Consider the following 22961-nt stretch of genomic DNA (forward strand, 5'->3'; position numbering starts at 1 on the left):
CATCGCCATCGAATCGAACGAGTTACAACTCGGCGATGCGCTTGCCTCTCTTTCTCTCTGTCCCTCTCTCTCTCTCTCTTCTCCTCTCTCTCTCTCTCTTTCTCTTTCTCTCTCTAGCAGTAAATTTCACCGAGACCGAAAGAGGATTAATAACCAAAAAATCATCGCTCGTTCGGGCGCGAAAATATTCGCGAAATCAAATATCAAACTGTGTTTTTCTCGATTCGCCAAGTGGTTCGCGAATTTTTCAACGAGTGTGAAACCTTAATCGCCCATTCGTTTCGCCGCATCGCATCGGTTAATGCGGGAACGCTGTTACGACGCGCGGGACCGTTTAATCGACGCCCGAGCTAACTGCGCACATCGATATTCATCCCCGAATGAAAAAAAGAGGAAGGGGAGAGAGAGAGAGAGAGAAGGAAAAAAAGGGAAGGGGGCGGATGGGAGTTCCGACCGCGGCTGATCGATTCTCCTTTCTCGCGCGAGCCTTTTGTCGAGCGATCGATCGGATCGGTAGGACCGATCTCGCAGGACACTCGAGAGACCTGAGAGGCGGAGAGCGCGAACGCGGCGCGGCGGTACCCTCGAGCGCTCTCGAGGCTTTTTTCCTCTCCGGAGCGCTTTTAATAAACGCGCGCGCCGCAACCAGCGGACGCTTTATGTTATCGAAGAAGAAGAGAAACGCGGAGGAATAGAGAGGCGGAGAGCGAAAGAGGGAGAGAGAAAGAGAGAGAGAGAGAGAGCGAGTACCGAGTGGTCGATGAAAGCGGAAGGGAGTGCTTTTGACGACGAGCTTTTTACGGCCCTGTGTTCCGGTGTTCAGGCTTTTACGTCCATTCCGCGCTTCCTCCTCCTTCGTCACCATCTCCGCCTCCTCCCCCGACCGCTACGCGCGCAGCCTGCGCTTCGCTCGCTCTATTTCTCTCTCTCCCTTTCTTTCTTTTTCTCCACGCTATCGCGTATCGCGCTAATTCCCTCTTTCGCTCTCGTATTCCTCCACTACCGTCCCTCCACCCCCGCCGCTATCATCCAATAATACATCGCGCGTAAGCGGCCATCTAATCCCCCTTTTATGAGGTGAAATTTTACGCGCCCGACGGTGCCAGCGATGTGGCAGTCTTCCCCATTCGCCGACGAATAATGAGAAATTATTAGGTATTTGATGATGATACTCACATGCCTCTCCTCGGCTGGATTGAGACCTGTAACAGAGAATAAAAGTTCCGTGTGTATTACGTGATATTATTAAGATGTAACAGCGACTTTTCTCGCCGAGATAATCCGTGAAATCACTCTCGACAGAGATCTATCCACCGGCAGAACGAGAGAACGCCATGTTTTTTATTATTATTACAGCGTCGAAGGGAATAGAGTCGGTGGTATGTCGACGGAATCTTTTCCGCGGAAAGAAGCAGATAAAAGGGGAAAGAAGGAGGAGCGCGCGCGAGACTAGCTAGACTTCTCAAGGATTTCCGAGACGGCACGGGGGGGGGGGGGGAGATGCGGGAGAGATCGGGAAAAAGAAAAGCCGGCTGGAACAGGGAGCGGAGAAAATCCAGACGGAAAAGCTTTGTCCTCGAGAAGCCGAGTTCATAGTTTGCCCTCGCTCGATTTCCCCAGCCTCCTCCTCCTTCTCTACCATCTCCCCGCGCACCCCGCGCCAGTTGGTACACTTTGGTCTCGTAGGAAATATCTTAACGATATCTTTTTCCTACCCGTTACCCGTCCTACTGCGAAGTAAGAATTACACGAGCCGTTTATGTTCTTGGTGCACCGGGACCACCATAAATTGCCTCTCTTTTCTCTCTCGCGACATTAACCACCGCGGAAATAAAATATTTTTATTGACGCGACGCCCGCGAGAGACGCAGAGCTTCGATATACCGCGGGCGATATTGAGACGACGTTCTTTTTTCTTCCCTCCGGTAATAAGTTGCAACGATAAAGCGCGTATTTTCGTCGCTCAATGAAACCTTAATTCCTAAGGTCCCATTTGGAGCTTCCGCGTTTGAATGTTCTCGAGTATCATCAACCGCGTCTACATCTCGAGGCGAACGAGTGATTTTATTATTATGTACTCTCTCTCCCTCTGTATATAGTCCGTTAAAATAACGGGAATGATAGCCGGGGAAAGCCTTGTTGGGCCGGGAGAACTTTCTCGTATTTTTCCGAGCTACCACCCGGTACTGGTGGTAGCCGACGTAAAATGTGGAGAGGAGGAGGCCGAGGAGGTCGGGTCGTTTCCAGGGGTTAAAATCCTGGATACACGTTCACGTCGTTATCGAGCAGACGCGTGCAAAGCGGAGCAGTTTCGGAAGATAGAAGGAGCGAGAGCGGTATCCTACCTTCCTCCACGCGCCACGGGGGTATAGAGCTCCGCTAATGCCCGTCATCCCCCTTTTATCCTTCCTCCTATCCGGCCAGGAAACTCTTTTCTCCTCCCTCACTCGACTACTAACACGCTCGCGTTCGCGCGCGCACGCTCGTAAACGGACGCGGAAGAGCGCGCATAATTTTCTACTAAAGCGCGAAGAGGTCGTCGAGTGTTTCCGAGAGACGTTTTAAGGACCCGCGTGCTCGCATCTCCACTCACCCATCTTGGGACGAGGAGCTCGCTGAAAGTACCGGAGGACAAGCTCGCCCATTACTCGGAAAATTATCAGATAAAAGAGTGGCTCGTTATCGAGTATTCGAGTTATTCAGCGAAAATCCGCTTCGTATTAAAATCATCCCACTTCTCCGCTCAAGGAGCGATGCGGAGATAAGCTTGGGAGTAAATCGAGCGAGGATCAATGCGCTATTATCAACGCCAACACTGACCGACATCGGTTTCTAATCGAGCATAAAGACTATGGCTGGCTCGTTGCGGAACGAGTAAAAAGGAATAGCGCGGCGGTCACACACAGAGTCAGCCGGTGGCAGATATTGCGGCGGATATGTCCGAGGATACAGTCGTTTTTGGGGAGAGAGGGGGAGGGAAAAAGGGACCGGGAAAAACCGCCGGAGGGGAAGAACAAAACGAGAAACGGGGCTGCCGCGTGCGCGCTGGTAGAAACAATTCGCTCCGGGCAATGTTCCGGAAAGAAGGGAAGAAGTTTCAGTTGTCACGACAGAAATACTGGGCCGTTACACGTCTCTCGGTCTCGGCGGCGGAATCTCTTTTCAAAAGAGTGTCTGCGATCGTTGACAATGCAGACTGCAGTAGATCTGTTCTTTTCGACTGCGCTTTTTCACGCCCTCTTTGCTCCGAGCGAAGCGAGCGCGTGTGTTCACGCTTCGGCAAGAAAGAGGAAAGAGGACGAAGAGTTCACGTTGTAAGGACACAGTTATAAGAAAAAAAATACATGCGAAATAAATAGTATGTGATACATCACGTCGCTGGACATTCGCGCGTCGGCAAATAGGTATATATAGGAACAAATCGGCAATTTCGCAGTAACAACGAAATTTCTAAGATAACCGGCGGCATTTCCGTGAAAGTGATTGCGCCAAGATCGACGGATATCCCATTACGACGGCCCCGACGTTGGTCTCGGAAAACGCAAAACAACGCGTAGAGCAAATCGGCCGGAGGCTATACGAGTAACATAGTTAGTTGAGTGCGAGTCGAGGGAAAGGATAGGCAGGGTCAGAGTGGAGGCCATCAGGGAATAGAGACAGCGAGTAAGGGCGTCGGGCGTGGTAAGGGGGGGAGCGGACGGAGAAAGGGGAAGGGTTGTGGAAGTACACTCGTGTCGAGAGGAGATTCTGAGTGCTCTCTCGAGAGATGGCTGTGGCTAGAACGAGACACGCTGAGCGAGAGACATTGGAGGAAAGCGCTAGGAAGCGCGCGAGAATAAGGGCGAGTGAGGAGAGAAACGAAAGGCGGGCGAGGAGAGAAGTTTGAAGGAGTGCCGGGCGCGTCTTCGTCAGCGGTACGTGAGGCCCCCGAGAGCGCGAACCAAGATCTTGCAGTCGCATGACGTGCCAACGAGAAAGACAGATGTAAGAGAAGAGGAAACGTGAAAGAGAGAGAGAAAGAGAGAGAGGACTAAGACCCGAGAGGATTCTCGAGGTCAAGATCGAGAGTTTCAGGAGCTTCTCTCGGGTTTAAGCACGGTCGTTTGCATCATCGGCTCGTTCCAAACCGCACTTAAAATAGCGCGAAAAGATTCCGCTTAATTTCAGCGACTTTGGAGCGATCTTTACCATACACTCTCTCAAAGAGCGATCTCTCTCTCTCTCTCTCTCTCTCTCTCACTTCTTAAAACGCTCTCACGAGCGATTTTCATCCATTACACCAACGGGCTCTCGACGGATTAATCGTGTTTACGTTCATCGTCGCTGCGTATATCGCTGAATCATCGATGAGATTATACGAGCCACGGCGAGCGCGGCAAAACAACGTATCGTCTCATGAGGATCGGTTTACCGGCCTGTTCTCGCAGAAGCGAAGATAAGCGATTGAACAGCAGGTAGCCGAGTTACGCGAAACACGATGCACGAAGTTGGATGCGCAACCGTTCTGCGAACGAGACGGTTTAAATGGATCGTTTGGCGCGCGAAATATCCATGCGAGCGAGTCGCTGAGTGCGCGTGACAGTCGAGGCATTGAAACCGACTGGGCACGGACTCCTCTTCCACGAATCGAATCTTTTCTATCAACGCGTCTGACCCTACACGCTCGTCAAGAGAGACGCGAATTTACACGTTTCGAGCGACTGACGAAAGAAAAAAATTTGTCTAAAGATCAGACGCTTTTTCTCATAATTTTAGAACAAAATTTAACAGATTTCTGATTATACCTAAATTCTCTCTCTCTTAAAAAACATTATTTTATTAAATATATATTACGAAATTTTTTAATAAAAATCTTGGATACTCTGAATGTGTTTGAAAAAAATTTAAAGACCTAAAAATATAAAAAGAGAAGTTCGTATGACTTACCTCCGTTAGGTTTGAGATCGTCAGGTTGACCGCGATGCAGTTCCGATTTCGTCAGCATTGACAGCGGATGTGCGGCTGTGCCACCGGGGGTGGCGGCCGCTCCTGGGGGGAGACCCAAACCGAGAAGCGCCGCGGACGCCGAGGTGGGGACTGGTATACCCGCGCCTGGGCCCAACCCAGGAAGCCCGGGTATACCCGGATGCGGTCCCATCGCTGCCCCCGGTGGCAGTTGCTGGGCGTGCATCTGCTGCAAGAGTCTCGGCAGATCGGGCCTCTGTTGCTACAACAAAGAGCAAAAATTTCGCGTGTCAATAACACCGCTTACGCAACTCATCGGCTTCACCTGATCGTTATTATCTCGCGATCAGGATACATCGCCGGCCGCTATCGGCGCGTACGTCGATAGATACGCGCGAAGCATCGCACAGGGCGCGGGGAAGATTACGGATGTTTGCGTGTACGTACATATAGATACGCGCGAATAATATATCGCACGGATCTCGATAAGTTCCGTAGATTAGATTAAATAAGTGGCGAGGCAATTAACGGGCTCGAGAGCGCGTAACAGTGCCTCTCAAGTATTTCCGCTGTAATTACCAGATAAAAGCGAGCGGGTATTATTCCGCGAAGGACGTGAAAAAAACGCGATGTACGGGAATCGAGGCGATCATCGCTAAGAGCGCGGCAGATTGGAATTGAACGGGACGGGTGGGATGGGGGAAAACTTTAATAGCGCGTCGATATTATCGTTGGTGGCTATACGAGAGAGAGACGAGAGAGAGAGAGAGAGAGAGAGAGAGAGAGAGAGAGAGAGAGACAGCCAAGCTCAATAGAAGTTCGGAAATGATTTTTACGGGCTATCGGTTTAGCACGGCGGTGTGGTGTGTACGTTGCCGCAGCTTCGTTAGGAGAGTCTGTTTGCCGAACGTGAACTCACGTTTCCAGCGCGGACAAATGCATAAGCAAATAAAATCGCGCTCGCGAGCGAGCGAGCGCGCGTGGATTTAAAAGCGCGGCACATGGTGCGCCTCTCTCTCTCTCTCTCTCTCTCTCTCTCTTTTCTCTTTCCCTCTCACCCGTCATAATTGATCAAACAATTTCGTTTCTGCGAGAGGAGACAGGGAAACAGCGAGGGGGCGAACAAAAAGCAACGCAACGATAATTCGCTGGAAAAATCGCTCCGCTTAATTCCAGTCACGATCGCGCGTTCTCTCCCCCGGCTCTCTCTTTCTCTCTCTCTGCCTGCGAATTTCTCTCTTCTCGCCACTGCCAGCCACTGCCAGCCGCTGCCGCCGTTACGCGAAAATACACTTCGTTACAGTCAACGGAGGCAACTTTCCATTAGCAAAGCATACAAATTGCCGAGTAAACTCCGGCAAGTTTGAGTAACCCCCGCGTTCGACCTCGCCCGGGTAAATCAAAGACTGCGAAACAAGTGGAAAGACTTACGCGTTCTACCATATCGAGCGAGCGAGTGAGCGAACGAATGAACGCCGGCGAAAAGTTTCGCGGAAATCTTAAGCGTATCTCGCCCGTAGTTTCCTCGTTAGTTGGACCAAGCCGCCAGACAAATTGTGGATCTGTTCAACGCCGTTTTAACGGTTCGCAGATCATGGTGCGGAGGCGAGACTGGCGGAGAGTAGGTAATCACGAGAGAGAGAGAGAGAGAGAGAGAGAGAGAGAGAGAGAGAAAGGTAGGAGGAGGAAGGATAGTGCGCAGACGGCGAGTGTGAGAGGAGGGTATGGTACACCCACACCCGCCTGTAACCATGTACACTCGTTAAGGCAGGCCAGGGCGAATATATATTCCGGGGAGTAGTTTGCCGAGATAATTAAATGGCTTAACGATATAATAACCTCGCGTCGAGCGTCGACTGTCTGAACAGAGCCACCCACAAAACATACAAACAGAGGAAACGTGTGCAAGCGTGCCGGTGCCGCACCACGCCGCGTCTGTGTGAAGGAATGGAGATTGAGAGAGAGAGAGAGAGAGAGAGAGAGAGAGAGAGAGGAAATGAGACAAGAACGGAAGAAGTAAGAGAGAGAAAGAGGAGAGGAAGAAACGAAGAAAGATGAGAGACGGAAAACGGCTTTACGGTCCACGAAGCCAGTATTTCTGCGAAACGTCTCCGGTGAATCGAGGAAGTCGGAAGCCCCTAGGAAACGTTTCCGAGTTTCCACTCTTGATAGCGATAATAATCCTGACCCGGAGCCTGCTATCCTCACGGATCCCGACTTCTATGCGGAGTGTTACCCTCTTACCAATGCCAGGAAACCACTCTCATCCTCGTGCCGAGATTCCCCGTAATACCGCAGCATCGGGCCAGGAACGGCTTTGACGTCGCGGCGCCAACGAAATTATATACGAAGGGCGTCCAAAGGTGTGAATTCCGATTTTCAATTCCTTGCTAACGAGCAAGGAAATATGGGTGAAAAGATACACTGAATGCACGAAGAAAGTTTCACGAAATTTAAAAAGGTTGCATAAAATATTTTGACATATTTCTTTCTTGTTTTTCAAACTTGATTAAACGCGATATTTTTTTTTATTTCACGAGAATCTTCCTCGATTTGAATCGCGTTTTAATCTCCGTCTTTATTTCCGGATACAAAGTTACTGCGTCTTAATCTTCGTGCGAAACACATCTCGCGGCACCTGCATCCGTTGCCAAGTGCTCGTCCTCAGCAGTTTTCGTTGCCGTCGCCGTCGCCGCTTGCTGACTCGACTAGACGCGAAGCTACGGCCAAGAGATCTAAAGGGGATCGTCTTAACCTTCTTATATTGCGTATCGTTGACACACTCCGTAAGCGTCTTTGGCCGATCAAGTAAGCAGTCGCCACAAGGAGGATCGCGATCGATGCAGGTGCGAGGGGTGTCTACCGCGAAGACGCGTAAGCCAATATCATTCGCAGCGTCGAAGCTTTACAACTGCGATATCCCGTTCGTCGTCATGTACATTCGTAAGAAGGTTTACAACGGTTTCGAATAGCTATTACACAAGAGAGAGAGAGAGAGAGAGAGAGAGAGAGAGAGAGAGAGAGAGAAAAGGAAGAAAGGAAGGAAGGAAGAGCGGAGGAGAATCTTCCAAGAAAAGCTAATCTACCGCGATATCTATATCGCGTTGCGAAATAATCCACGAAACGATTACGTTTCTCGGGCTTATCTATCCGCGGCGAAATCGACCGGCGAATCTATCCCGCGGCTTGTTCGATTCGATCCATCCGGCATAGCACGGGTGGGATTTAAGAGAAGAGAGTAAACTAAGACGGGCGGCATTCCGGAATCCTGCTAAGGATTTGCCGCACGTACCCCGACAACGTCGCAGATCCGTGGAAGTTTCTCCGTGGGCTCCGTGCGGATAGGAAGGCACGGAGACGGAGGGGTGGCTGGAATGCTGATTAGTCGGCGCTCGTGAACCGTAACACTATAACCTACCTACCCTCCCCCCCCTTCCCCCGACGACGGCTTGGGTAACCGGGCGGGAAGACTCCGGATAAGATTCGGTGAGCGAGAGCGAGAAAGCGGCGCGGCCTGTATAGGTGGTGAGAGCGGATGCGGCGAGGGATAAGGGTGCGAGGGAATCGAGAAGAGAGGAGGCGGAGGCGGGGGGGACGACGGAGCGACGACGGGGTCGGAACGGAGCAACGGAGGAAGAGAACGAAATGGGGGTTGGAGAAGCCGGTGGCTTAATAGGGAGGAAATTGAGTGCTCGAGCAATATTGAGGAGGATTCGGGATTCGCCAGGATCGTATCCGTCCCGTCCGCTTTTGGATTCCTCGGACGTGCATCGGCTTCCAGCCGTGGCGTGCCCGCAGGGGTTCTCCACCCACCGCGAATGCTTTTCACGCTGGGGCGCACGTGAATCGGTTCCCCGTGTATTCGGTCGGGTCGCGCGATTCGACGACTCGATACTCCACCGGCGACATCGGCGTCGGCGCCGGCGACGGCGGAAGATCCATCTTTGCAACAAGCTATACACATTGGCGGTGCACTCACCCCGATAATAGTGTTCAGCTCGGTCATGGTCACTTGTTTGGCCCTGTCGAGCGCCGAGGCGACTTGCTGCTGATGATCCTGAGAGAGAAATGGCAAGATCTGTACGACAATGGCGTTCAGCCTCTTCGCAATTTCCGTCTGGAAAGAAAAGTTACAATGGCATTCATTAAAAAACATCTTTGCGCAATTGTTAGATTATCATATATATTCGCGAGCGTAGTAGGGACGCAACACATGAATACACACACAAAGAAGCGAAGAACAAGATTATTCATAAAACTGCGAGAAAACTTTTTACAATTAATTACTCAAATCAGCATGTAAAACGAAACAAGCATGAGTAATTAGAGACGACGAATGATGCAAGGTTTTAATTTTTCTAATCTCTTCTCTATTAGTCGGAAATTTCAGCAACCTCGACATTACCAATTTGACAATCAATTAAATAATTATGTTTGCCGCTCAGATAAAGGGATTTTACGAGCAAGTGCGATTAAACGATATAAATGATTTTCATTTCCTTTGTTTCGTGTATTTATATAAAATTCATTGCCACCCTTTGAATTGTTAATACAAGGGAAAACCACAAAGGTTGTTAGATGCGCGGAATAAACAGCGAGGATTGCAGTGATTAACAAATTATTATGCAAAAATTCGATATTATGAAACAATATTCAGTTCACGACTTTTCTTCGTTCATTTTCGTATTATATATTATTTTTTCCTTGCTCAATTAGAAAGCTATTAAGAGAAAGTATAAAGGAAAAATAAGGGACGATAAAAAAGAATATTTCGTTAAGCAATGCTTTCCCCTCGACGAGCCACGTATTACGGCAGGAGGGGTGTTGGATCTGACACTATGCCACCGTGGGTCTGCTGCGCCCGGGGCCCTCAGGCGGCTTGTTCCGGATCGTTAAGAAAGGTAAGGGCTAGCTTAACGCGCCCTCGCGAAGGAAACGAGTGAAGATGCAGGTGCGGCATAACCGACCGAGGGTGTTTACGACCGCCCTCCGGCTGGAAGAGACTGCCGGGAATTAAATTAAATCCAGGCAAGATTGCCACAGTGGCGGAGGCATTCGCGCGCGCGCGCGCGCGCACACACCGTTATTTCGCTCTCTCTAGTCCGATTTACCTCAACGTTATACTCGACATTGGGGATACGTTACATTTTATTTCGCTTCGAGACATTTTTTTCTACTAGATTTGTCTCGCCGCGTTCCTTATACATCCAATTTTTAATATATAATTTATCTCGATGTGTGAGACTTCCTCTCTTGACTCGTTCCTGATATACATTCTTTTCAATCTACTAATTTTTCTAAACACAGGGTAGCGAACTAGCCCATTATTAGATAATCGCGTACAAATCTACGCGCCAGGCCGGATAACTCGGCACAATTATTCACACGGCGCAACATCACACAGCGCGAAACTCCATTTAATTATCGCGGAATCAACAGGCAGCGCACGGAACGGAGCGCGGACCATTTTCGATGCTTTCGTCGAGAAAATGAAATCACTTAATTACCTCAACAAAAGCGACGGCACCGCCGCTCGTTTCCCCGCCGACGCGTAGAATTCGCACGCTCGGAGAGACGCGGAAGCGGAAGCCGCCGATTCGTCGTAAAACAGGAAGCAAACCGCTGGTTTCTACGTGCCTCTCTCGTTCCCTCCCTCCTCCCTCCCCCCCTCTGCCGCCGCATCCCCGGTTAACTCCCCGTGAACGCCCCGAAAATATAAGCTCCGCGAGCTCGGCGGTTGATATAAACGCGAGCTTCCGTCAACGCGTTTTCGCTGCTGCTTAAACGAGTCTCGGATGCTAATTGAAATATCGCCAGGCCACTGAAATTCTTGGCAAGTTTCCCTCGAGTACATCTTGGCATCTCGGCAAACGAGCGAAAAAGAAGGGAGAGGGAAGGAAAAGGAGGAGGAAAAGGAGAGGAAGAGAGAGGCGATTATGTATGTATGTATGTGTACACATGTGTACGTGGAACGAAGATGAAAGAGTGAACGCAAAGAGGAGGACCTGTTTTAATTACTCGTCGCCCTCCGGAGTGCTGGTTATTAAGCCGCTAATTATAATGTACGCGAAAATGAGTCGAGCTATATCCGCGAGACATCGTGTATATGAGAGCAAGAAGGTTTATACGCAGTGTGCAAAAGGCGCGCGATATGTGGCATACAGAACGTGCAATTTTATGGAACATCGGAATTTTAAAACTACGTTTTGTGCATGTGTACGTACATTGTAGGTGCATCCGAAAGAGAATATGAATAAGCAAAAATTCCGTAAAAGTAATATTCCATATGTATATGTAGAATCACGTATATAGATTAATTAATTAGGTTCTCTGTAAATTTACGATTTTTCATAAAAATTTTAATTATTTTCCGTCTTGTCGTCACTTAAAAGAAATAATTGATGACAAAGTGATTAAACGTGTTTAATAATTGACATCTGAACATGACACGGCTCATTGTCACAATGAAACTCGAACTTGTATTGTTCGCAAGGATAACACGCGAAGTATGTTTCGTAACGTGCGGTAAAGTCCCATCTACTTTGGCGTACTGCACGGCAGTTTGCGGCGGTACTAGAACCAGAAGATTTCAGGCGAGTGGTAGAACAGGAGGAGAGAGAGAGAGAGAGGACATTGTGGGCGAGAAATGGTAGCGGCTCCAGGGAGGGAGGGACGACGACGGGGGTGGAGTCGTCGCAAACGTAATTGCGTTGCCAAGAAGTTTTCCCCGGGTGAGAGGTAACCAAGAAAATAATGAATGGCTCGGATGCTCCGCTACTGCTCTCGCGCTCCAGGAGAGAAAGAGAGTAAGAGAAATGTGAGAGAGAGAGAAAGAGAAAGAGAGAAACGGAGCAGAAGTAGAGAAACGAGAAACCGAGTTTTGGCCGCGGTGTTCTCGTTGGCCTGGATTTCACACGGGGGAGAGATGAAAATCTCGCCCTGAGAATGAATTTTTCTCTCTCGTGCCAAATTGGACCGACGAAGATTGCTCTACTCCGAGCGGGGTCTTTCACAGCACGAATGGCTTTTTCCTTAAAATAGCACTTGCGGCGGACGCTTGTTATCCGCTATCGAAATACCGAGGGCGGCGCGAGATTTCGCGAGGCGAGGTACTACTGAAAAACTAACACGGTTACACCGGGAATAACCCCGCGCCGCACGACAGTCTGGTGCAATTCTCGAAAATCTTCGATATACACCTCTCCTTTTCTTTTTCATATATCCGCGTTCTCTATGACATTACGAGGAGTCGCGACGTGCGCTGAAACGGAAGACGCAGATGCTCCGGCTCAGTAATATCGCGAAAACCGCAAGAAGCTCTCGCAAAGTGCCATCCCTCTCTTCCCTCTGTACACACATGCGCTCCACACACAAACACACACACACGTAACATCCGCCGTTGTGTCGCGCGCTCGCACATACCCGGACACGTGGTTACAAACACACACCTGTGTGTATGTGTGTGTGCGCGCGTGTGTGTGTGTATGTCTCTCTCAAAAGGAATCAGGCACTCTCCCCGAGACGCTCTCCCATACATATAAACAACACTATAGCGCACGTCTAAAAGCAGGCAGCAACATTCACGGCATGAAAATGCAAAGCGCCCGAGTGCCGTCGATAAAATTCCTCGCCTGTAAAACGGTGACGTGAACCGAATGCTCTTTCACCACCCCGGCCCAGCCCCGGCCCGGCCCGGCCCGATACTGCCGATAATCCGATACTCGAAGCTGCCTCGAGAGGAGGTGGGCCTCCGTAAATCCGACTGCGTTCTATACTATGCACCGAATGTCGAAGCACGATCTCTTATCTCTTATCGCGCGCGGCGCGCATCTCTATCCTACGACGAAACTTTATCCTCCGCGCTACGCTGGAAAATGTTTAATCGAAGAGTCAGCATCCAGTATTATAAGAGAGAGAAAGAGAAAGATAAATAGAGAGAGAAAGAGGGAGAGAGAGAGAGAGAGAGATACAGAGTTTGTGGCAACAAAGCCATGCTCGCCGCCAACCTCTGCCGACTAACCGGAAGCCGTTACTTGCGCTAACGAGTAAACCAACGGCTGCTCGTCGGACTTTGGTGGTATTATGCTGCGCGAGCAAATAAACTGGCGTGTTCGGCTAACTCCCTGGTTTCTGGTAAGCCCCTGCACACCGGCGGCGGTTCTCGCTCGCTCGGCCCGTAAAGCCCGGCTAACGTCCGCGTGATTGCAATACCCCGCGGCTTGCGGAGAATACCGGATGTGGCCGTGTGTACGCGCGCGCATCTGTGTACACACGCCGGACCGCCGGTGTGTGCGCACCCGAGCGCGCGGGTGGGTGGATTAGAGGTATAGAGAAAGAGGAGTGTGGAGTGGGATACGGGATAAAATGTCCGTTAAAGTATACGAAAGAGCCGAAAACTCATTGTCCGCTGTTGTTTCGAATCGTTGCCGTCCTGTTACACTGAAAGTTAGATTAAATCAATTTTCCGTCTCGCGTAGCGTCGCGCCGCGGCCGCGTCCAATCGCGAGTCGCGTCAGCTAGTTTTCATCGCGTCACGAAACCAGACAACGCGTATCCAACAGCAGCAGCAGCAGCAGTAGCAGCATCTCCTTCCGCCGTGTTCGTCGCTCGACGACGTGAAAAGAATCGATAATGCACCCTGTCTTTTGTTCCGTCTATCGCGCGCGTCCGTATTGTCGACGGCGGTGCACGAAGCTAACTGACAAATAGGTCAAACGCTGTAACAGCGGAGATTTGATGCGGCGCAAAACGAGAGAGGCCTCCTGCCTCGTCGTTTATCCGTTAATACCGCCGTATACCGATCGCGCGATATCCCCCGTGCCGAGCGCGCTCGTCAAAAATATCCGGCGTTCCGAATCGCGAAGTCGATTAGAACGCGCGCGGACTGCAAGGTGAAAACGGAAAAAGGGTAGGGAAAAAAAAATACGCTCGCAACATCGTTCCAGCGGCGATTTCCCAGCGTGTCACGCGTGACGAACACGCGCGCGCGGTATTTATCCGGGAGTCGCGTGAGCAACGCGCGCGAGCGAGCGAGCACGGAGCGAACGCGTTGCGAAACGGTCGCAGAGTAGCAACGCCTGAAATTGCTTGTATAAATATTGGAGCTCGCCATTTTCATTCGGTTAATTTTCCGCGGTGGACGCACCCGAGAGACCGCGATGAAATTTTATACGCTTCGCACGTCTCTCGACGTCGCTGCACACGCCCGCTCTGCAACGCGATGCGGCACGCATGATCTCGTTCGCGAATTTAAAAAAAAATAGGGAGAGAGCGAGAGAGAGAGAGAGAGAGAGAGAGAGAGAAAATCACGGCGTCGCGTAAAATGGCCAACTCGCCAACTCGAATAACTCGAATTGCCGTTAAACGGGTTATCGGAACGAACGGGTTACGAATGACGATGATACGCTGGCTGTACAGTGTGTTGGCGGTTGTTGCACCGCGAGTTGAAGGGTACAATTGCCTGTCGCGATGATGCGGTTCCCAGCTTCGATCGTACTTCAACGTATTGTATCAACAATTGCCCGCGCCAATGATAAATCTAGTACAATTTAACGGAAATTCAATTTTTCTCGCAATACGAGCTTTTTTTTTTATTTAGTACAACTAGATTCATTCAACTTCGGTCAGAGATCGTAAAATACGATTCCACTTTGACGATCGGATTGTCGTGTACGGAATTCGTGGACGGAGACGGTTCCTGCGAACACAGCTCGGGCCAATCTCCGAAAACAGAGGGGCAATCGACGAGACGGCGGAGGACCGAGAGGGAGAACATTGTGCGCGAACGTTCGAGGGTAAACAGGCTACAATCAATTCGGGGTTCGTCGTGGTCGCGCAACGAGGGCGGGCGAGGGGGTGACTTGGAGTAGCCGCAATTCGGGGAACATCCACAGCTCGTGTGTACGAGACGTACGTGAAACGTGAACACGGAGCGTTGCTACAGAATGTGTGCGGTGTGTACGTGTGTATGGCGTGTGTGTGACCCGAGAGAGAGAAGTCGTTGTTGCCACTAGCAGTCGGTATTGCCGTCACCAGCTACATCGTTGCGCTAGAAATGCCGGGATACCAGAAAGACGGGAGAGAGAGAGAGAGAGAGAGAGAGAGAGAGAGAGAGAGAGAGGAAGAGAGGGTGAGAACGGAAAGGACTTCGGGTTCTGGCTAGAGATCTCTCTGAGCCGACGAGAGGTGGAACGAAGAAAGGGACGGGGAGGCTTGCTGGAGAGAAGGATAAGTGGTACTCGAGTCGCAGCAGAAGCAGCAGCAGCAGCTCGGCAAGGCGGAGACCCAACACAGACGGCCCGACCCCGAAAGATCGAGATGTTTGGATGTTTGAACGTCGGAGTGCTGTCTCAGCACTCGAGCTTCCATCCATCCTTCCCGTTTCTCCGCCCCTCTTGGCCCCTGCTGCTCCTTCGAGAGTGTCCCGATCTCGCGCGATACCAAGGATCTACCGGGTGGCCGGAGTCGTTTTCAGACACGTTCTACAGACGTGGAAGAGGATGCGCAGGGATCTCGATCCTCCGACAATTCACGGAATAACGAAGTAACCGCGCGAGAGTGGTTTACCCACCACTTACACCACCATCCCCGGCTCTTCCTTACCCCCTCCCCCAACGGCGTGGCGTAAAAACGAATATTTGCCGAGAATGCGGAAACTTACGCGGCGGGTTTGCGCGAGCGAGAAACCGGGAAAAGCTTCTCTATTACTTCTCGCGTATCTAATTACCCGACTTCTCGACTCTCACCCTCTTTTCGCGACACGACGATGGTAGACGGCTGAGCGGCTTGGCTGAGCGATCGATCAGCGAGTGTCAGTGGGTTACGGTCGACAAATTAGCGGCACTCAGGATATTAAACGTGCAGAGCACCCATCTCCTCGATGCGAAACACGCGCGCACACGAGCGCGTGTGGCCACGATGGTAGACAGCTAATAACCGGTAGCAGCGAACTTTGACTCAACTATGAAGAGGGTTGTACGAACGAGCTGTTAAAAGGATGCTGAAAGCCGCTACTCCCATCATGCAGATGACTGCAGCAGGAACCGTCTCGAAAGAACTCGCAGTAAGCAAGATGCGACATGTTTAATATTTAAGCTTCGGTGTGTGGATTGACCTGTCATTGCGCAGGGATTCGTCTCGGCGTTTACTCGCCGGATCCTGGCGTCGCGAAGAAAAGCTGCGAGAGAGAGAGAGAGAGAGAGAGAGAGAGAGAGAGAGGAAGAGGAAGGGAGGGAAAGAGAGAGAGAGGCGAGAACGAGGCACAGTTGATAATCCCGACCGCAGCAACGTATTCGTGTGGCTCTGTGCACGTATATATACGGTGGTCACTCTCTGGTCGAAGCAATGTGGGGCCGGTAGAGACCACTAAGCCCACCTGATATGTCCTATCCTCTCTGCTCTACCGGTCAGTATCCTATTCTCTCTCTCTCTCCCTCTGCCTCCGTCTCCCTCTCACCCTCCGCCGCCGCTGACCCTTTCCTTTGCACCCTGCCGAGGGGCAGTCCGCTTTCGAACCGCAAGCCGCAACGGGCTACTGCCTTGATTAAACGCGCCATAGACCGCCATTATCGCTGATTGCGCTAAACATTAACGGACTAGCCGCCGAGGCCGACCGACCTCCTACTCTCCAACCCTTTCGAGTACGAGTCTCGCTGTGTGTACAGTACCCTCTCTAACAGCTCGCTATTATTGATACGAAGCGAATTTCGGGCGGAGGCGTGTCTTCGTTCATTGAACCAGCCGATTCGTGTCTTTGACTTGGCGATTGCCTCCATCGGCAGTCGATTTCCAACTCCCGCGATTAACGCATTATCCTCGAATAAGTATACAGAACGCAGGTCGAAATTAAATTTTCTTCGAGATTTCGTTTATAATCGAATCGCACGAACGATCGATTTCTCTCAGTCGCGCATGTACATATACATACATACATACACAACGCCCGTCTCAAAATGTAAACGCGACTGCGGTAATCAACGCGGAGTCGAGAACGGGACTGAATGACATCCGTCGCGGCGCAAAGCGAGCAAATTAGTGCCGTGGCAGCGAGCAGGGTCTCGCCCTACCCTGCGGACGCCGTTAAGACGCCTCGTTAAGAGTCCCTCCTTGCCTCGCGCGCGCCCGCTCCTCCTCTTCATTCCGCCAGCCAGTGTCTTGGCACTTCTCTCACCGTGACGCTTGGGCGCCTCGGGCCTCGGATGCATTCGCCACGGCGTCGTCAACAACAACTACAATGACGACAACGACGACTACGACGACGACGACGACGACGACGTCGACGGCAATCCGCATTGCCGACTTGACTTTACGACCGCCCCCGGCACACCCACCGAAACACCAAGAAAATTATCGTCGTCGGGCGACCCTCGTAATTCTCCGGCACGGCGAATGCCGGGGAAAACAAGACCTTCCTCCCCCTTCCGTTCCCCGCCCAGCGGCCGTCCGACCGTGGGGTTAGCTCGCGCAGGAAGTACAATTAACTTAACGCTAATTGCGAGATGAAGACCGAGCGGAGCTCGGTGGAACCTGCCTCCGGCAATTCGCAGACTCAATTACTCAGTCATATGATACGGCGATTAACCGCGCCAGTTTCCTTTATGCCTCCCTCTTACGCCTCCCATCCTCTCTCCTTCCCCCCCTTTCTTCCCCCCCCCCGCCCGCTCCTCACCGACTCTTTCCGCGGATACGAGAGATACCAAAATCGCGCGGTTTAACGCGGCCGCGCCGTAAACACCACGGGGATGAATGAATAAACTACAACGGAGATAAAACACATTGTGTACCTAAGCAGATAAATCTTGTGTACTAAGCAGGCGAATCCGAAATTCAAACCATCAAGTCAGCGAGTTCTACGAAAATTTGTCGAATATATGTGTATATCTGTTATTAGCCAAGAAATAGGAAATTTTTTTCTTTTTTTTTTACTAAGATTGAAACGCTGCGCAAGTACTTCAGGAAGCAAAATAAATAGCACGAGCGATGAAAATCACGGGTTTAATGACACATTTTTTTTTCCGACGCCCTAACAGCCGCCCTAGTTCATTGAGAACAAGCACGGTGCAAAAACGGAAGAGAAACGTGAGATATATAAATATATATATATATATATATATATAGTAAAACAGGCGAAGGGAACGATCTCTCTTAACGACACCCCTAAGCACAAGAGGGCTCGAGGGTGTTCGTTCCACCCTCTCGTTGATAGCTGGCATAATGCTAACGTTCCGGCGTCGATAAAAGTGCCGGGGGCTGTGCAGAAAGCCGGCGAAGGAGGGCTCGGGCGCTGCCACCTCAGAGCTGTAGGGCGAGCACGTAAACATACCCGCAAGGAAGTGTAACGTCGCCAATCTATACCCCCGGGCGCAAATTAGATTCGCACACCCGATACGCTCCTTTTGTGCGAGCCCAGCAACGTCGGCCAGCGGAAATTTCTTATCTCGCGCGTATATATTCACGTTTACTTTCCGGGACACGCGATATCAAGAACACGGTTTGAACGTCCGTGTAAATACCGATTGTGTTTAATTACCAAACATGTTTAATTATCAAACATGTTTGACTACCAAACATGTTTAACTTCGTTATAGTTTACTCCGTTGGCAAACGAGGATTTCAGAGAGACGTACCTATACAATCTTTCGATACGCGCGCAATCAAAAGCGCGCAACGACGCAAGAGAAACGTACACATATGTGGCCTTATCACGCGCGCAGTCAGCATCCATCGAGATGAGGGCCTAAATAAAGATAGCGACCGACTCGTGGATGGGAGCTCTTAAGAGCTCGAGACGATGATAATGGAGGCGAGCTCCGCGCGTCTCTCTTTCCTCCGGACCACCCACCGCGCTGCTGCACCTGCACACGGCGCGGTATACACGCGTCGGACAAACTTTACGACTCGCGGTTTAAATACAGCGCGCTTACAACAGCGTGGGCACGGAAAACATGCCGCGAAAGACGCGAAGAGGCGCGAGAAGAAGAGGCAGGATCCCCGACGCGAGAGGAGCCGGGGACCAGTCGTAAAAGATGTACGAGTGATAAAAGCGATCCCAACCGCTGCCGCCGCCGTCGCCACCGACATCAGAGCTAGTAGTAGGTAGTTACACCCGCCCCCCTTGCCCTTGCTGGGGGAAGAGAGAACGGCCGCGAGAGTGTCTACGTGGATCTTAAATCCCGCGAGAGACCTCGATAGAGCATCTCTCTCTTTTCTCTCTCTCTTTCTCCGTTCCGCAAAGGCAAACCTTCCGTTTCCCCTCACGGCCGAGTTAACGGCTCGGCTATTCCCCGCAGCACCGCGGGTTTTACTGCGAGAAATTTAAGTGCCCATTTGGAGACGCGAGAATTAAGCGTATTCCTCCGTGTTTCGCTCGAGCTCCCCCGGAACCTTGAATCGTGACGTGAGCGCGAAACGAGGGAAAAAGAGAGAAAGGAGTGATAAAAATTCATGACCGCCCGCGGTCGCGTATCGTGTGTACTCGCGCTTGTACTATGATTACTTCAGACATTACCGGCGCAAGTACGTGCGCGAATTTTTGCGCGAGCACAGTACTCGTATCGCGTATAGACAAGCCCGTTAACGCCGATTAAGGTTTCGCGCGTATCGCGAAAGGGGAAAGGAGAATCACCGTCGGGGGGGATCTAAATTCGCATCGTACACGCAAGATAAATTTTGTTTCCGATAAAACTGGACCACTCGCTCGGACCAGTCTCAAACCCAAGTAAGTCCGAGTAAGTTACTCGGCTTTCCGTTCGCGTCGTAGAGAAAGGACGTGATTCGATTCGCGTGACACTCTCATGCCGGCGAAGCCCATTTGCTGCAGATAAAACCATCCGCGGATCGCGACGTCTCCGAGCAACATCCCTCTTATCCGCGGGGGTGAAAAAGGTGCACATAACACACACACACATACGCGCGCGCGCGTATTGTGCACGCGGTGGAAAAAGAGAAGGATCTGAAGCCGCGGTGCCGGTTGAAAGAACTTATCGTGTTGAGAGATCGCGAGCATGGAGGACGTGTGTATCGGGTACATGGAACCCCCCGCGTCGATATCGCGGATTCCTACGCTGAAAGCACACACCCGGCCGGCGTACACCCTATGTATACGTGCGCCACGTATACATACGTACAACGTCGTGCCTGTATTCCCCGCGGATGCGCGTTCTCGCGACACCGAGAAAAGGAGGACGTAGACACGGGAGTGCGAGGCGAGAGTAGTAGACATTTCTGTGTATATTTTATTGTGCACATATTGCGAACCGTTCTCCGCCAAGCCGCACGGCACACACGAACGCGTGTCAAACTCACACCGACGCGACGTACACGCCTCTCTCGCCGGAGGCTCCCCCCGAGGGGGAGGGGAAGGGGGGAGGGCGAGGTTGGTGGCGAGGTCGGAAGGGATCGCGACTCGTGGTTGGGCGAGGTCGAGGGAGAAAAAGCGAGGAGCACACAGCGTGCGGAGAGGTCGGCGGCGGTGGCGTGGAGAGCTCGATTTTTCCGATAGCAAATTTTGCTCTTCGCTTTTTCCCGCCCGCTCCCTCCCCCCTTCCACCCCCTCCCCCCCGAACCAACGCCGAGCCACCACCAACGCGTCCCCACCGTCAACCACCGCCACCCATCCACCCCCAACGGCGGTGGCGGCGGCGGCTGCTCCCGGGTTTCCCCCTTCCGGCGGGCACCCTGTTCTACCCCCCTTTCCCTCCCTCCCCCCTCGTCCGCCCGCCTGACACCAACGTCCCATTCGTTCCTCCGCTCGTTGCGACGGCCCGGACTCGCCCTCTTTTTTCTCCCTTCTGCCCACGACCACCCCCGCCGCGCGCGCGTTCTCCCTTTACCCTCCCTTGTCCCTCGCCCGCTTCCCTCTCAATCACCATCTGCTCCTCCGCCTCCACCTGGCGCGGCCCGACCGATCAAACCAGTGGCACTGCAGACACAATAAAAACGGGAAAAAAAGCGGCGGCCGCGCACACATTTCGCGCAGTCACTCTCTCTCTCTCTCTCTCTCTCTCTCTCTCTCTCTCTCTCTCTCTCTCTCCCTTTCTCTTGCTCTCCCTCACGAGCAAGAGATGACGAGCTACTGGACGCTTTTGAGAAGTTATTCATGAAGCGCCCAACGAGATTCCTCGAGCGTCGCGTATTTTTTTTCCCCCCCAGACGCGACGCCCAGCGTTCTCGATAAAAAAAAAAAAATAGAGGCGTACAATTTTACGAACGTTAAACGTTTCGTTTGTTCGACAAATCTCAAAAATCTCTCGACAATTCCCGCGACTGTCAATCGTTATCTCGATAACGGGTGGAAAGCGTATACGCGTCTCGGATACGCCGGATACGGAAATCGCGATCGGCCGGATCTTTTGTTTTTCCGAGTGAAAGGTGGAGCACGCGCCAAACAAGGGACCGAGCGAGCCGAGCGGGTATTGACCATCCGATATCGATATTTCGGCGACGCTTTATCGCGGACGTGCTCGTTAAACCGATAAATGAATAATGAGCGTACTGTATATGGGATGGATATGGAGAGACAACCGGCGGGGGGGAGGGAGGGTGGTGGCAGGGGCGGCGGGAAGGGAGAAGAAGGGGGAGGGGAAGGGGAGAGACAAGCGCCGGGGGAATGGAGCGCGCCGCGCGAGGGGGAGCGAACCAGCGAATCGAACAAAACAACGAAATCGAATCACTCGTGGTGGCCGCCCATACTTTTCATGCGTGAATTTTCCGACTGCCCCGACACGTACGTGCAGCTGCGGAATCGCCGGTAATAGCGTTAGTAAAATCGAGAGTAATGCCTGAAAGCGTTTACAATACGCATCGCTTCCTGCAAATAAAAACGTGGGGGAACGCGCGCGACCGCGCGTGGTCATTGGCCGACGATGTACGACGAAACGGGTCAAAATCAAACTGTATACCCGTCGTGATGTAACCCCCCCCCCCTCCCTCTCCACCCGCCCCCGATTCCCAATTCGACGCCGGCGGCCGCTCCGGCGGCGCCGAGATGTTACGATAAGAAAAATGACACTCTCTCTCGCGGGTAACGAGACGCATCGATTACGTTTTAAGCGCCTTCTCGCGCGACTGTAAGCGCTCTTGACGTCGATCCTTCAAAGATCGATAATTACTATCCGCACCTATAATATCCGATATTAAATGAGCAGCACACAGTGCCGATTACCTTATTAATTCACGTATTATACGGCCGATCGAAGAACTGCCCCTCTCCCCGGATCGACGGGGGCGTTTATATAGCCGGCGCGATATATCCATAAACTATCCGGCAAGCGTGATTCCGGTTGACAATGATTATCGTACAGGTGTAACAGGAAAACGTAACAGCTCGGTTGCGGTCAGAGACGGCTGACGATGATGACAGTAATTGCCGAGAATTAGCGACGTTAATAACCTCCAGGGAGAACGTAGGGGAGGGCGAGGGGTGGAGGAGGAGGAGGAGGAGGGAGAAAGGGAGAACGGACGCGTTCGCGCTGCGTGGACACTTGCCGAACCGGTCGTCGTCGGCGCGTTAATGTAACACCCGATAATTCCCGGGTGCCCGCGATATTTTGCTCTTTCGCGTCGCCGGATCCGTTATTCATTCTCGTCCGCGCGCGCTTTTTCTCGTTTTATTTCCATGGCGCGCTCCCGCGACAACGCCCGGTCTCGTTATAAACGCGCGGGGCCGGTTATTAATCGCGGATACCCGCGTGGCGGGAGCTACGAGCGTGTCGACGAGGCGGCGCGGCATTTCGATTTTATAAATATGAGATACCGGATACGCGCGCTGATCGTGTACGCAGCGCGCGCGTATACGAGCGTGTAAATCGCGCGCGCGCGATAATGCCCGCCCGATAATAATAAATCCCCGCCGCCGCCGCGTCCGGTGTGCTACCAGAAGCGATAAATCGTAACCGAATTAAAAGTGACAGCAGATAATAATCGTCATTCCGATCCAGAAAAGTACAGTGAGACCGTCACGTCGTATTTCAGAGTGCCGCCTCGAAGTGCTTATCTCGAGGATATCGGGAGCATAAAAC

At 51.8% G+C, this 22961-nt stretch overlaps 1 protein-coding gene across 1 annotated transcript in view; it reads right to left on the reverse strand.

Moving 5' to 3' along the window:
* The window catches only part of LOC105450483 (protein groucho-like), a 70573-nt gene that overhangs the window by 17676 nt on the left and 29936 nt on the right, over positions 1–22961 (reverse strand). Inside the window, exons 5-7 of the mRNA XM_011690335.1 lie at positions 8924–9061; positions 4927–5206; positions 1177–1202 (exon numbers count right to left, since the gene is read on the reverse strand). Of these exons, the coding sequence (XP_011688637.1) occupies positions 1177–1202; positions 4927–5206; positions 8924–9061 (444 nt within the window). The remainder of the gene's footprint in view (positions 1–1176; positions 1203–4926; positions 5207–8923; positions 9062–22961) is intronic.

The sequence above is a fragment of the Wasmannia auropunctata genome, unplaced genomic scaffold (genome assembly GCF_000956235.1).
Source record: "Wasmannia auropunctata unplaced genomic scaffold, wasmannia.A_1.0 LD336061.1, whole genome shotgun sequence".
Taxonomy (NCBI): domain Eukaryota; kingdom Metazoa; phylum Arthropoda; class Insecta; order Hymenoptera; family Formicidae; genus Wasmannia; species Wasmannia auropunctata.